The following is a 14,958-nucleotide window of genomic DNA, read 5'->3' on the forward strand; positions in this document are numbered from 1 at the left end:
TCTGGAAGGACATGAAATGCTATTATCTGTCCTTGTGTATATACGAGGATGCGACTCTGCACATCCATCTTAGCAGACAGTACTTTTTTTCTTACATTAACTGAAGTTATATAGGGAAAACACACATAAATACTTGAGAGGAAGTGAACCATCCAACATAATCCTTATCTTTACCTTTACACTTTTACGCAGTTATTTTTTTTCAGTAACAGAAATAAATGTGATTGATTTCCCCCCAAAAAATAAGGATGCATTCTGCAATTCACCCACCTCCTGTTCTCCCTCGTTGTGGATGATACCCTATTTCGCCACCAGGGGGGGAACTTTTCCAAGGCATACTTTCAGGTTTGTCCTTCACCCAGACCCAGGGATTTGTTAGGTATTCTTTCTGAAAATATCCCTTATTGATTGATTTATTGATTTAGTGGTACCACTAACGGTCTATTACCTGAAGAATACAATGAACACAAGAAAATGCAGCTGATTCAATAATACTTTGTTCTATTTGACAATGTTATACCGAATTGTATTCCCAGTTATTTTGGTTACTATCAAGAAAACCATAGAGAATGGCTTGATATCAGCTCTTTAACTACTATGAGCTATTTTTGTTGTCATCATTACAGCGTATTTGTCCAAACAAATGTACTTTTAGTTGTACCAGGCATTAAAGAACTTGAAAACTGAAGAAACAAGGGTGGTCTGATAATTTTTTTCTATGACTATATAGTTCACCTGTATATGTTTTTCTTTCAGTTGCATCTGTTTGCAAAATGTCTTATCAAAGACTGGTGTTTAATTAATTTAATGGGTAGTCACAGGGAATTATGGACCTGTTATAATCTCCTTGCAATGTTATAAACATCCACATGCTTTCTGTGACTCTTGTTGCCTTATCATCCATGTGGTGCATGACCTGAGTACTCCTTGAGAACTTGCAATGCCAAGATGATTTTCTGCAGCTGGCCATTTTCTACTGAAGTGTTTATGGACTGCGCATCACTCTGGGGAGGTCATGACGAGATCCTTTAGGGCAGTTTATCAGTGATTGACTGGGTCAGTCCCGGTGAGGAGTGGGGTTCCTGTGCTGCAATGCTCTATATCAGCCCATGTCAGAGTGCTGCAGTTAAATGCTGCACCGGTAGCATTGAGACAGAGCTTCTTAGAAGGCTCTTCATATTATGTCATTACTAGGATTGACTGCAGGACCAAAGCCGTTTTATGGCCCTTAGATTTGTGGTGCATTTTAGGCCAACATTGAGTAACACCACATTAATCAGGGGTGATTTTTATCAACCTTTTTTAATTTTTTTGCCTAAGCTGATATATAGTAACAGTGTTTCCATCATGCAGTACAGTTTGATTCAATTTCGTATGAGACACATTTTCAGTCACACGTTGTGAAGGTAATGGCAACAATTGAACTCTGCAATACAACGTTTAGCTACATGTCTGTTGGAGTACCATCTGCACTAACATTGTACCTAAAGGGCAGCACTAGTCTAGAAACAAAGTATCAGTCCTCATCCATCAACCAAGATCTTTAATTTTGCTGTTACTGACAATCTCATGCCCCCCAACTACCGGTACTACAACCCCTGATGGTTTGCGATTCATAAAGAATTGTTAAATAATATAATAATAACAATAAAAAAATAACACAAAAAAAAAGTGAAACACTGTATTAAGGGTCAGTTTCTGCAATCAGCAGAATGTGTTCTGACAAGATTGAGGCAATATATGTAATGAATGGCTTTTACAGTAAAGCCATATACAAATGCAAAAGATGGACATATCTGCCCTGCTGACAACCGGTTTACTCCTGACCGCAGAGTCAAATTTTGCTGTGAAAACACTAAAACAAACTTGATTACACAAATGGTAACGTGTTCTACGCATAGGATGACAGAATTGATTCTGGAAAAGCAGGAACGCTTCCATTATAATGCAGAGAAGTCTGGAAAAAAATCATTTACTAACGTGAACGAGTGCCATGTTGTAGTTTGTTCATCTGCCTGTTCGCATGTCAGTTAGCAGGCTACGTTGTGGCAAGATGTTGGAATGACACGCACAAGACTATCGTTTGCATTTCGTGACGGGCAACACTTCATTGTAACTCAAGCTGTAAGCATTGTGAATGTAGAGGGAAAACATGTTTGTTTTGTTTCACCAACTTGCTGCTCAAATGAACATGCATACTGACTGAATTACATCTTTTTGTGGTTGTGTGTGTTCATTACCTTTTCTGTGCCCTGTAGCCTGGAAACCTAAAGTCTGTCATTTATGTTTGAGGGCCATTTGTATTTCTTGTCAAATAATGATGAAGTAATCCCTCTTCCTGACAGACTCTTTTGCGTTGTGAACAAAAACAGCGCCGTTTCCACCCACACTGAATGCCACTGAATGCAACTTTCCATTCATCAAAAAGAAGGAAGTAGCTTGTATATAGTGAGGGAAATTTTTATGTGATGGATGCTTGTATCTCTGTTTGTTATTGACTACAAAAAGTCAGTCAGTGTGATACCTTCGGGACAACAAAGCATCTACGCAACCGTGATGTTGAAAATAGCTTGTTTTCTGTTAGGCTGGTGTGAATTGTGAGAAAATGGCTGATGAATGGTGTGTAGATTAATTAATTCCTTTGTGTCCTCCGCTGCCATTCAGTATTTCTGTGCAGCCTTTGTGATGCCCAAGCTCTTTCTATATTTTGAGAAGGGCTGATTCGGTGCCAGGGAGAGAAAAGAGTCACGTGGAAAACTGTCGACAGACGAAACAGATCTAACCACATTTAGCCTGTTATTATGTGCATATGCATGTTTATTTGCATTTTGTAAGTTGAGTGTGAGGGTCTACATGTTTGTGTAACGATGCATCAATCTCAGTGTTTGCTTGCTTTGACCCGACTGGGGGCTGAATATTAATGAGAGGTCCTTTAACACTTCTTTCCCGTGCTGGTACCGAGTTGAACTGCGGCAGAGACAGAACAAGACTGCATTTGTTTTCAATGCAAAACAATTAGCCAGAAGTTGGTTTGATTTGCATTCAAGTTGTGATGGCTTATTCAAGCACTACTACAGACATTGAATCATAATGGAAAATGGTTTCATTTTTTCCAGGTTTATGATACACTAATATACATTAATTCAATTTACCCACATTTTCATCTCACATTTTCATATGTTACCCCACTATTAAATTCATTTCATGAATCACTCTGCTGTTGTGCCTCCATAGCAAATCCAAAATTCTTTGTGAATACACTCCAGAGAGGATCTCTGCTAGACACATGCACGAACACGTGGTCATACAACATTGCCGCAGCCCCACCCATCCCATAAGACAGCCAATCAAATGCATTCCTGCTCTGCTTCCGTTTTAAGCTTCACTAGTACACTTGTGTTGCCTGGCAACAGCAATCGGCACATTTCTGGGAGGTCCTGTGCGGATGGCAGTGCCTATGAGAGGGAGACTGATAGAGCAAGATCGAGAGCATGAGAAAGGAGGAGATGGGTTTCAAAATTTGGCTGGACAAAACAGAACCCTGGAAAGTTTGAGCTCAATAGCCAATAGCAAGATTCTTCCTCATCGACCGGGCACTCCTCCACATTCCGGTACCTGTGCCGGCCGCAGTCATGCAAGGCTGGAGCTGAAGCCGTGGAATCTTAGAGGATCCTAAGCTGACGCACTGTATGGAGCCACCGTCACAGAGGACTCACTGACTGAGCTGGATCGCTGCTAAACCCAGCCCACACAGCTAATACTGAGCTTCTTTCGGGGCCTGCATCCAGAGCATCAATACTGGGTTCTTCAAATACGTCCGTAAGGGGTTCGGAGTCTGCCTGCTTTTATGGGTTTATGTTGACAGAGACCGGTCCAGGAGTAGCGTGGTTGTTCCTGGCAGGTTAAAGCTTTCCCCGGCTGTCATCCAGTAGTTGGGGTGCGCTCCAGTAGGAGGGTAAATCCGATTTCCACGCCAGGAATTCATTGGCTCAAGAAATGAGCAAGGTCATGTTTATTTGCTGCCATGTTGTCTTTTAATGTTGTTGGATTCCACCACCGCCGCTCCGCCTCTTGATCATCTAAGCCCAGGATGTGGAAGTTTAAAGCGTTTTGTCTGGATTACTGGCATGTGCTGTGCTTGCACCCTCACAACAACTTTTATAAAAGGTAGGTTTGAAGACAACCACAGAGATGTTTGTTGGAATAAAGCGATAAGTTGGAAACTGCTTCCTCAAGTCTGCCTGGTTGTGAGAGAACCAGCTGTAGCACTCAGGAGGCGGACATTCGTTTGGTGAATTGCGAGCTGGCTGAACTATTGTTGATACCCCAGAGAAATCTTGGTCTTGCCATTCATCTTGCAGAATTACTTCTTTTATTGACTTGGTAATATCTTGTTTATGTCTGTTTAGCCTTTACTGAAAAGCAGGCGAGGGGAAAATTTATTCATCTCGGTCCCACTGGGAAGCTGCTCTGTTCACCTCTCACCTCCCGCATAATCTATGCCTCATTAGCGGTCAGTTCATTTTTGCAGTGCAAGATGTGTCCCAACAGCAGCTCACATTAAGCATGGCTAGGTAATCCACATTTTATAAATATTTTTGGTGACACTTAAAAGTATGAATCAGTGGAAAATGAGACTATGAAACATCTGGAACATTCTCAAACTGGTCTTGATCTTTGATTACCACATATCAGATCATTTCAACCACTGCTCTGTGTGCCCCTGTGTGTGTGCGTGTGTGTGTGTGTGTGTGTGTGTGTGTGCGTGCAAGTGCGTGTGCGTGTGTGTGTGTGGGGCAGGTTCCAACTTTATCAGAAGGTTCGCTGTTGCCCTGTCCTGCTGTATAAATTGCATACCCCATCCCCCTGCTGCTGCGTTGGGACCATAAAGTAGCCCTCATGTCATTTACTGCCTATAATGACAGAGGCCTCAGATGCTCCTTTTACCTAACAATCAAACTCCAGCTGCTGAAACTGAAATGCAGCTGAGACAATTAACACAAAGCCAACCATTTTGTGTCACTGCTAATGAAGCTTTGTCTCCACCCATTACCTCATTTTGTAACACATTGGTCAGGAAAGAACCACAAATAATATTGAATAGAATTGTTTTGTATCAGAGATGTGGCCATCATGTGTTTTTTGACATTTTGAGGTCTAGATACAAAAGCTGAAAAGAGGCACCTCTTATGATCATGTGGTCAGCAAATATGAATGCAGTTTTTGCTCGCTCTCATTTATAATACATCACAGATTTAGCAGGTAACATCTTTGAATAAATCGCCTAAGTTTTCATGACAGTTGTTAACTGCTTGATAGCATCTGTCCTGTGCATGGTATTTTTGTTTGTTTGTTTGAGGGTACTTAAAAGTTCTTATTGTGCAAGAAAAAAATATTTTTAAAAATTGCATATTTCTGGGCTGAGGGGGGAACACTTGCTATTTTATAGCACAGAGTGAATACATGGGATACAGTGAATTCAGGGTAATGTCAAACAAGAATGATTTAGTATGAATGGGAGTTGTTTCTCTGTGACAATATTTTAAAATTGCAAAACAAGTATCAAGTTTCACTTCCGTTATTTGGAATTTGACGTAATTGTATTTGTGCGCTTTTGCCATTTTTGCATACAAGTGTAGGCCGTAACAAAAGACTGTTGTTGCAAATTAGTTACCAAAACGACAGTTGCCCTTATATTTGGCAGAATGTTTTTGGTGCCCAGAACACAGGACATGGTTTTATTTGAATCACCATCTAAAAGGCAGTTAACAGTTGAATATTAGCTGACCTTATTATTGCAACCTGATTGCTTTATTGCTTAGCTTCTACAGTGTTTTATAAGGTTGGAGGATGCCTGGGGAAACTACATTTGGGTTGTCTACAACCAAGGATGTTTTCAGGTTGTGGCCATGTTGTTGAGGGAATGTATTCATTCATTCATCTTCCGTACCGCTTATCCTCACTCGGGTCGTGGGCGTGCTGGAGCCTATCCCAACTATCTTCGGGCGAGAGGCGGGCTACACCCTGAACTGGTCACCACCCAATTACAGGTTGCGGCAATGTATGATATACAAATGCAATGAGTGCATGACTCAACAACCACCCTTTGATGTGGCACAAGATTATGAATCGAATATTCTATAAGCAACTTGTGTAAATGCCATCATGGAAATATGTTCTTATTTAGCTCAGTAGTCTGGTTATATCTGTTCTTTTAAACATAGCCAATATCTAATGTAAAAAGTCTCTTTTGTTTCAGCCATGTGATTGGCTGGTCATGAGCCAAGGGTGTACCTCGCTCAATGTTGTCGGGATTTGATTCCAGTTCCCTGTGGATGTGCGGTAAAGAGGTGGAAATGCTAACAGCTGCATAGGGCTGACGTGTCTATGATTCAATTTTTTTTTTTTTTATTAATTTAAAAAAAAAAAATGTTTACACTCTCCCAAAACCTCTGAGTGCACTGTTTCATATGAATATTCCGATCATGGGGGTGTAACTCATTACATCTCTCAAAGCTCACTCTCATGTCGTAATATTATATGCAAGACTTTGTTGTTTAGATCAAATGAGTATTGTTACTCAAAACAGCCTCTCCTAGCTGCTGAACTGGCTTTCACCCTCCCTTGAGTGTGGCCTTCCCATTGCAAGCTGTGTGATTGTTGGACACAAGCCCACTTATTACTCAGGCCACTATCGCTGCGTTTCCCTCGCTTTCTGTGGTTTAAACTAACAGTGTAGACCCTGCCCATCACTGTTAGGGAGCATACTGTAAATGCGAGTGCCGCATGAGGAGAAGTTGTTCAGCACAGGCTTAGAAGGCACAAAAAAGAATCGGAGTTGCAGAGAGCAGAAAAAAGTGGGTGGAGCGCTTTTATTCAGTAGAAGGGATCATTTGTGTTGTGCTATGCATACTGGGCCTTTACCTTACTTGGTCATCCGGCATCAGCTGGTTAGGGCAACATCTTGAAGCAGGGCTGCAGGTTTGAGACTTTAAGCAGAGATGGAATGACTCTCTCTGCGGGATTTTGCATGGAAAGCAAAGGATGGGGGCCATAATTTGCGGTGGAAGGGAGTGAACGCAGACTATTTCCACTGGTCAATTCTTTAGTAGCTAGTTTTTCGAAACGCTGGCCGATGCACATTTTTTTCGGGCATGTCTGAGGTCTCCAGTGATGTCACCACCGTGTGGAATGCGATGTGGAAGTACTGCATTTCCAGCCGAACTATAAGGTAGGAGACCATCTGGTGTGTGGGCCCGTGTTGACGGTCTGGGGCATGAGTGCTGGTTGTTTTTTTTTGGTTTTTTTTGACTGACCGCAGCAGTCTGGACAGATATTTCCTGAAATGACAGATCAAATAGCACATCCTGTGCATCACTCACACATTTTGTTTGACTATGTGGAAATATATTTGCATGGTTTATATGCATACAACGAACAGTTAGGACATTTTCTCGGTCTTTTCAGACAGTTTACTTAATAAAAGACACCGAGAATAACTGTTTCCCATGAGCCTGAAACCTTTTTTTTTAATTTAATTTAATTTTATTTGATTATTATTTTGCCTTAAACTTTGCATCACATTGTGTACCATGAATGGTCCTCTGACATTCAAGTATCTCTGAATGAACATAATATAACTTGATCAAGGTACGCTATACAGAATTATTTCAAATGTTTAACATTGTCTTTTTTTTCCTGGTACAGTCACATTTCTTATAAATGAGTCTGCAGAGACTTGTAACATGCTTGTCTTAAACGTTTCTGGCCCTATTATTTTTGGTCATATCATATTTAGGAAAAATTAAGTTCCAGCAAACACATTTTTTCATTGTTGAGCAATAATGGTACGCTGTACCACGGGGTAGAGGTCAATGTTCTTAATCTACCATATAATGGGCAGCCGTGGACCAATGGTTAAGATCATCACCTGCCACCATGAGGGACCTAGGTTCAAGACCCGGACTGGACCATCCACCAACATCCCCCGGACTCACGGCTGTGGTGTCCTTGAGCAAGACACTGATACCCCGAAATGCTCCCGGGCGCTTCAGCTGCCCCCTGCTCCAGTGTGTTCCACTAACATGTGTATGTGTTCACTGTGATGGGTTAAATGCAGAGAACAAATTTCGTGGGCATGCATGCATGTTCATGACAAAAAAAAGATGATTCTTCTTCTTCTTCTATAAGGTGGTGGGTTGTTCAAAGTGGTGACAGATGAGGGCAATAACTTTGCTATCATGAACCCTTTGGATCATGAAGCCTTAATACAGAACAATGCAGTGGTTTGTACACAGAACACTATGCACAAATGTATCTTTATAGTGACAACTAAGTGGACTCCACATTTATATTTTCATGACAACATTGGCTATTTTGTGTGCATGCATGTTGCGGTTGTCCCACAGGATTGTGGGTAGTGTAGTGCTTATCAATGACTGCAAATAGCATGTTGACCTTTAGGTTTCTATAGAAAGTCCTAATACCTGTTTGTTCCTCTGAAAATATCAGTATTAAAGTGTTGAGTCACAAACAGCATACCGTATTTTCACGACCATAAGGCGCACCGTATTAAAAGGCGCAGTCTCAGTTACGGGGTCTATTGGGCGCAGGCATAGTAAAACATACGGTAGCACGCACGCACGCTAAAACAATGTTTTTAAAAAGGCAGCGGGAGCAAAACTGAGTTCGGTTGTACTTTATTGAAGTATTTAACAATGTACTCACGTTATTTTTGTTATCAATCCTCATCCACAAATCCATCAAAGTCCTCATGTTCTGTATCCGAAATGAACAGCTGGGCAATTTCGTCATCAAACACTCCGGGTTCCCTCTCGTACTCGTCGGAGTCAGTCTCGTTGCCGTGCGGCTCCTCAGAAATGATGCCGGCTTTTACGAAAGCTCGAACAACAGTGCAAACAGACACGTTAGCCCAAGCATCCACAATCCATTCACAAATTGGACAAATAACTCGCCCGCCGCTGCCTCCTAGTCTTAGTAAAGCTGTGTTCCACCATCTGTCAGCAATCGCTCCCACGCCGCTCGCAACTTCACTTCACTGTTTACACGGATGTCTAGCGGTTCGTCAAGCCTCCCGGAATGATGGAAAGCTCCGAGTTATTGCACTCAGTCGAATGGTGACTGTAGAGACGCTTCTCCCGGCTGTTCTTTGCTCATTAATCCATTGCTCGAGTTGGTCTTCCAACTCGGCCCACCTCGCCTTGTTTCCGCGTTTTGTTTTTCTTTTTTTTCTGCGGAAACTCAGCTTCATCTTCTTGACTTGGCGAAGCTCGTTTTCCTGCTTCCTCCACTTGCGAACCATGGATTAGTTGATCTTGAATTCTCTCGCGGCTGCTCGATTCCCATGTTCCTCCGCGTAACTGATAGCTTGCAGTTTAAACTTTGCTTCGTCAGTGTGTCTCTTCGTAGGTGCCGTTTTTGACTACGGTCAAGCCAGCCTCCACTCGTAAAGTAGCAGTCAAGCCAGCTGCCCCTAATTTTGTTCATACTAGGCATTACGGTAATAGGTCGCCAACTTGAGGCGAAAGCCACCTTCAAAATAAAAGCTTCCCAATAATATGGACGTCAGTGCTCTTCGATAAAGGAATGCAACCAGCAAAGTTAATTTGAATCTTGGGATACATTAAAAATGTAGTTTATTTGATATTTAAGGAAAAATAAATGGTAAATGGACTGCACTTATATATCTACATCATCACAGTGCCCAAAGTGCTTTACAAAGCCTCACATTCACACACACATTCATATGGGCGACTGCTGCCATGTGAGGCGCTGCCAGGCCCACTGGGAGCAAATTAGGGTTCAGTGTCTTGCCCAAAGACACTTGGACATGCGGACAGTCGTAGCAGGGATTCGAACCTGTTCTACCTACTGAGCCAAAGCCACCCCAACATAATCCCATTGGTATCGAAAGACAAGTCCAGATCTGTGTGACAGACCACCAAGGACTCCACTAAAAGAGGTTTGATGAAGATCTGATATTGTATTTCAAAATAAAAGTACCTGAAAACTGCATATTTTGCTGTCGTCACCCCTGACTGAAAAAAACTTTAAAAAAATCTATGAGATACGTCCGTATTATTGGGAGGCTTTTATTTTGAAGGTGGCTTTCGCCGCGAGTTGGCGACTTATTACCGTAATGCCTAGTATGAACAAAATTAGGGGCGGCTGGCTTGACTGCTACTTTACGAGTGGAGGCTGGCTTGACCGGAGTCATTTTCGGGGGTCCTTAGCCAAACCGATCCACATACCGGAACTATATACCTACTGGGGGGTTGCCTTTAGCGTCCTCTTTCACGCACACCCTTCCTCCTTTACGTCCGCATGCTGTCCTCAGTCACGTCCGCCTTCCTCTTTATAAGCAGCGTATCGGCAGGAAATGCTCCCAGTCAGTCAAGCGGAGCGCTCATCACACAACAACATTTATAGACTTTGGAACTCGGTGCACACATAAGGCGCACCGCATTATAAGGCGCCCCGTCCATTTTGGAGAAACATTTTAAAAAACTTTTAAAATACGGTAGTTTATATCTTTAATCTTCCATTTTTTGGCAAGGTGTCAGTCAACAGGACAGTGATTATAGTGCAGGAACAATCAACAGTTGGGATGCAGTTTTTCCATGCTATTCAATGAGAAGATGGGTTGAGGATCTTTAGCCTTGTGACAGGGTTTATGCTTATTTGCTAAAAACAAGCCAGTGTCACTTCTGACCTGGACAGGACTCCATAGAAACCGAGGTACATCTGATACATACCTTATTCTCGTATGTCAGAGAGCATTACTTATTTATTGTGTGGATAGAGCTGGCGACACCAGTGCCACCGTATCCCACAATGAAGATGAGTACAGCTGCATGTCAGTAAAGTCTCTTGTGAAGGGCCTGGAATGCTAAACTGAGCTATCAGCATTGCTACATAGGTAAATGGCTTGAAAGACAGAGCTCCTGAGACATTAATACTGGGGAGTAGTTGATCGAGAGCAGAGGCTGACGTTTTTGAACTTTTGCTTTGTTGCTCTGACTCAGAACAGACTTTTGGGAAGGAGGGATGGGGCGATGAAGAGGAACTACTTGTAATGGAAATGCAGTGATCTGCCAAAGTGAGCCTGCAGTTCCACTGTGGTGAGTAAAAAAGATTCTCCATGGTGGAAAAGATTAGACACGTCTCGGATGGAAGCCGTATTCTGGTCAGAAATGTCAGAGCGATTCTGACGTGAAGTGGCCGTAATGGCCCTTCTTGAGTTTGGATTGCGCTTGTGGAATTGGTGTGGATTCAAATTCATAGTACTGTTTCTGTATAATTATAGATTTTATGTGTTGAGGAAACCACAGTGGTTAGAAACTCACCATTGATATCTAGAGAGGAAATTTTGTTACTTTTATACATTGTGCTCATGGAAATGCTTATCTGGTGGAAAAATGTCTCCACTGAGAATCCCCTGGCTATTTCCATGTGCTTCCTTCCACAGTGGGGGCGCATCAATGCCTGTTTAATTTATTTTTAGTCAAAGCCAATGTCTAGAAATATTTGTATTGTGAATAAGCACACCCAAGTATAACTATATTGGTACAATAATTCAGTCCAAAGCAATAGATTATGTTCCTAGTTTCTTGTGTGTGTGCAGTGTTTGCCACTTCAATTGCCAGTTTTCATTTATGTCCCTTTTTTTTCCTGAAAAGTGATAATGACTATGTTTGCCCAGCTTGTGAACCAACAGTTGGTCTCCTGCTGCTGCCAGCTTGCTTTCTTCAGGAGCCCTACTGCAGGATCTACACCGCTTTCATAGGTTGAACACTGAATTGCTCACCATCTGAGAAACCACTTTCTTTACTCAAATGCTCAAGAATGCTGCCCCCTAGAGACATGACTTTTTATGTTGCATTTGATTATGGTGGGGAAAAATATGTACACCGCCAGTGGTGGTCCTAACTTAACTAGCCATGTCATGCCATTTCCTGGAACAATTTTTTAAATAATAAAAAAAAAAAAAAAAAAAAAAACTGCTGTGCCATCTTATGCGCCTCACATGCAGTTTTGCACATGCCAGAAACCACCACTGCACAGTTCACCACACAATAAAAAATATTAGTAGCAAAAACAGTCATACGCATGTCATCCAAATATGCTGTTTTGTTTTTGTTTTGTCTTTTTGAGGTGGGGTCACAGCATGTGACTAAAAAACAGCAGGAATCACAAGCCACCGGCTCTTTCTGTGGCTCTTTGGGCTCCCATTTGACTTTTGATGGCATACTGTATTTACTTGCATCTCCTCACAGTGCCTAACTGCAGAATAATGAGGGTGTGTGCTGCATTACCTTATGTAATGGTGAGAGAGGGAGGAGGGTGTTAGTGAGATGGTGGGGGGATTACAGAGGGAGGAGTGGGAGAGGAGACGAGTGATGAGCTCATGCCGCTGCACTGCAGCTCTTGTATGAGCATTGCTGCCCCTTGTGGTTTTGTTGCCACAATGCACAGCCTTTCACGCGGATTCATGAATAATTTACACTCAGCTGATCTTTTTTCAACTTCTCACTCATGTGTGTGTGTGTGTGTGTGTGCGTGCGCGCGTGCGTGTGCGTGTCTCTGTTGAGATGGCGTATTTACTCTTTGAAACCGAGAAGGCCATCCTGGGGGATATTCAGCATCCTGTGATGAACAGCAGTGTCAAGTAACGAAGTAAAAATACTTCGTTACTGTACTTAAGTAGATTTTTCAGGTATCTGTACTTTACTTGAGTATTTATTTTTCTGACGACTTTTTACTTTTACTCCTTACATTTGAATACATCTGTACTTTATTCCTTACTTTTAAAACATTCTTAGGTTAGCGACGACACAGGGTAAAAGAGGCCGGGGTGGCGATTGGGATTTCATGTTTTTTTTTTTTTTTTTTTTTTTTTTTTTTAAGACCATAATCCTATAAAACGGGTATCTTCAAATGGCGGGCATCGTCAGTCAGCAGTTTTTCTCTCCCAGACTTTCAAGATTCACCATAACCGTAGTTTCTGTTGTGAGCACGTGACCATATTGAGCCAATCAAACAGTTTGTTTACCGGAAAAATATTGCGTGATGGTAAACAAGTTCTGAAAGATGACTCACAAAAGAGAGTTTTGAAAAATGAATGGACGAGCCAGTATTGTTCTATTCTTCCAGAAGCTCGCTCAAAACCGTTGTCTCATTTGTTGCGAGACCGTTACTTTATTAACACTAACCCGCTCTTCCAAATGAAAGACTCACCCCCTGAAGCTAACATAGCCAATGAACTCGGTGGCCAGACGTCTGAAGAACAAATGAATGTTCCCTCCGGATAGCGTGGATTTTGGATTTCGGTATGAAGGAATGTAAAGGACTGTTTCAATGCAGCTGCCAAAGGCCGACTACTAGAAGGTAAACGAAGTATTTGTTTTTATTTGACTTGAAATGTGCTTTAACCTGTTCTCATTTACCTGAGAGTCAAGCCAGTTCATGCCTGCAATTGTTTGGTGGGTGACCCATGGCAGGTTTTTTTTTTTTTTTCCAGAAATCTAGCTTGTTCAAGTTTGGCTCGCTGATAGTAAATTATGTCACGTTTGTGCATTAACATAGTATTTCTCACACATTTATTTCAGTGGACAAATAAACCTGTTTGAAACAAATCTAGCTTTTTTATTTTTAACTATTTATGTTGTTTATAACTTTATTTCAAAGTACAAATAAATGCTCATCTTTTCATTTAAGCCTACCTGTTTGTTTTTTGTTTGTTCATTGTTGCCCCCAGAGAAAGCATGCTAATCATCGAGAGATACAAAAATATCCAGATAATCACCTTATATGTATTTTATTATTGGGCTAGAAAATATAAATTTACATTTTCCTTTTTTTTACATAAGTACATTTATATGTCTGTACTTTTGTACTTTTACTTAAGTAAGGGAGTGGCTGTGGGAGTTGAATACAATGAATACTGTTGTGTCATGCAAGTATTATAATCAGCTGCATAATGGAGCACCACAGTAACAAGAAGCATTCTGTGCATTAATATGTTTGTTAAATTATGTTTGTCAAAAGCCTGATGGAGAGAAGAATTGCTCAGGCGTGGACGAGTGATTTGGGGAAAGTGGCCAATGTTGCTGCTTTAAACCACCGTGTGGTGCAGGAGGCTGGTAAACAGTCATTAAACTTAAATGTTTATCCTGATAATCTTAATTGCTATGTGAAGGCTTTTGTGTTTGCCTGTATTCACAAATCCATACCTTTTTCATGCTTTGATTTTTATTTATTATTATTTTTTTTATTTTTTTGGTGTATTCACAAATCCATACCTTTTTCATGCTTTGATTTTTATTTATTATTATTATTTTTTTATTTTGTATTTTTTTTGGTGTGCCTCTTTTTGACCACCCTTAGCTGTTGCCTTGACAACTGGCCTATGAGGTCTGTGCACGTGCATGCAATTGTGATAAATCCCGCTTTCAAAATAGGGTGGGCCTTCCACTGAGACGCACCTATTGCCTGTATCGGTCAGCTGTCCTCCAACTGGAATGTCTTTTGTTATTGGTAGTGATATCAGTCACCAAGGTTCAGTCAAGTAATGACTATTGATTTATATTTCCTTAGCCCAGAATGAATCCATGGCCACAGAAGGTAAATCAGTTGTTCACACAGTATTTGGTTGTGTGTACATCCCACTGTAGGTGTCAGGGATTTTTACACAGGTCCTGTCAAAATAAGACCCTGTCATGAACAGAACAGAGGATCGGACCCAAAAATGCACGACTAAAAACAAATGGACAGTTTCAAAAAGAGAGGTTTAATATACGGGCAGAGGTCAGTATACAGGCAGTCAATCCAAAAAAGGCAACAGTATCCAAAAACGTGAGGCAAAAAGGCGAGGTCGATAATCGTAACAGGGAAACTTTGGTACTCTTACTGTGAGTCTGTGACGTGGAAACAAGGAAT

The 14,958-nt window shown here is 41.4% G+C and overlaps 1 protein-coding gene and 1 long non-coding RNA gene across 8 annotated transcripts in view; both read left to right on the forward strand.

The window, feature by feature from the left end:
* Positions 1–14,958, forward strand: part of LOC133487548 (IQ motif and SEC7 domain-containing protein 1-like) — a 139,386-nt gene that overhangs the window by 76,067 nt on the left and 48,361 nt on the right. Inside the window, exon 1 of one of the 7 annotated variants that reach the window (XM_061794337.1) lies at positions 6,784–7,231. The exons of 5 other annotated variants lie outside the window; for them this stretch is intronic. In XM_061794337.1, coding sequence (XP_061650321.1) covers positions 7,155–7,231 — 77 coding nt within the window. In that variant the 5' untranslated portion in view covers positions 6,784–7,154. Of the gene's footprint in view, positions 1–6,783; positions 7,232–12,990; positions 13,408–14,958 lie in introns of those variants that run through there. One more of the 7 variants, XM_061794354.1, reaches the window with a different exon arrangement.
* LOC133487619 (uncharacterized) lies at positions 10,229–12,921 on the forward strand. Its single transcript, XR_009791410.1, has 2 exons — positions 10,229–11,141; positions 11,723–12,921. It is a non-coding gene; the product is annotated as an uncharacterized LOC133487619 (long non-coding RNA).

Source organism: Phyllopteryx taeniolatus, chromosome 1 (genome assembly GCF_024500385.1).
Source record: "Phyllopteryx taeniolatus isolate TA_2022b chromosome 1, UOR_Ptae_1.2, whole genome shotgun sequence".
In the NCBI taxonomy this organism is placed as follows: domain Eukaryota; kingdom Metazoa; phylum Chordata; class Actinopteri; order Syngnathiformes; family Syngnathidae; genus Phyllopteryx; species Phyllopteryx taeniolatus.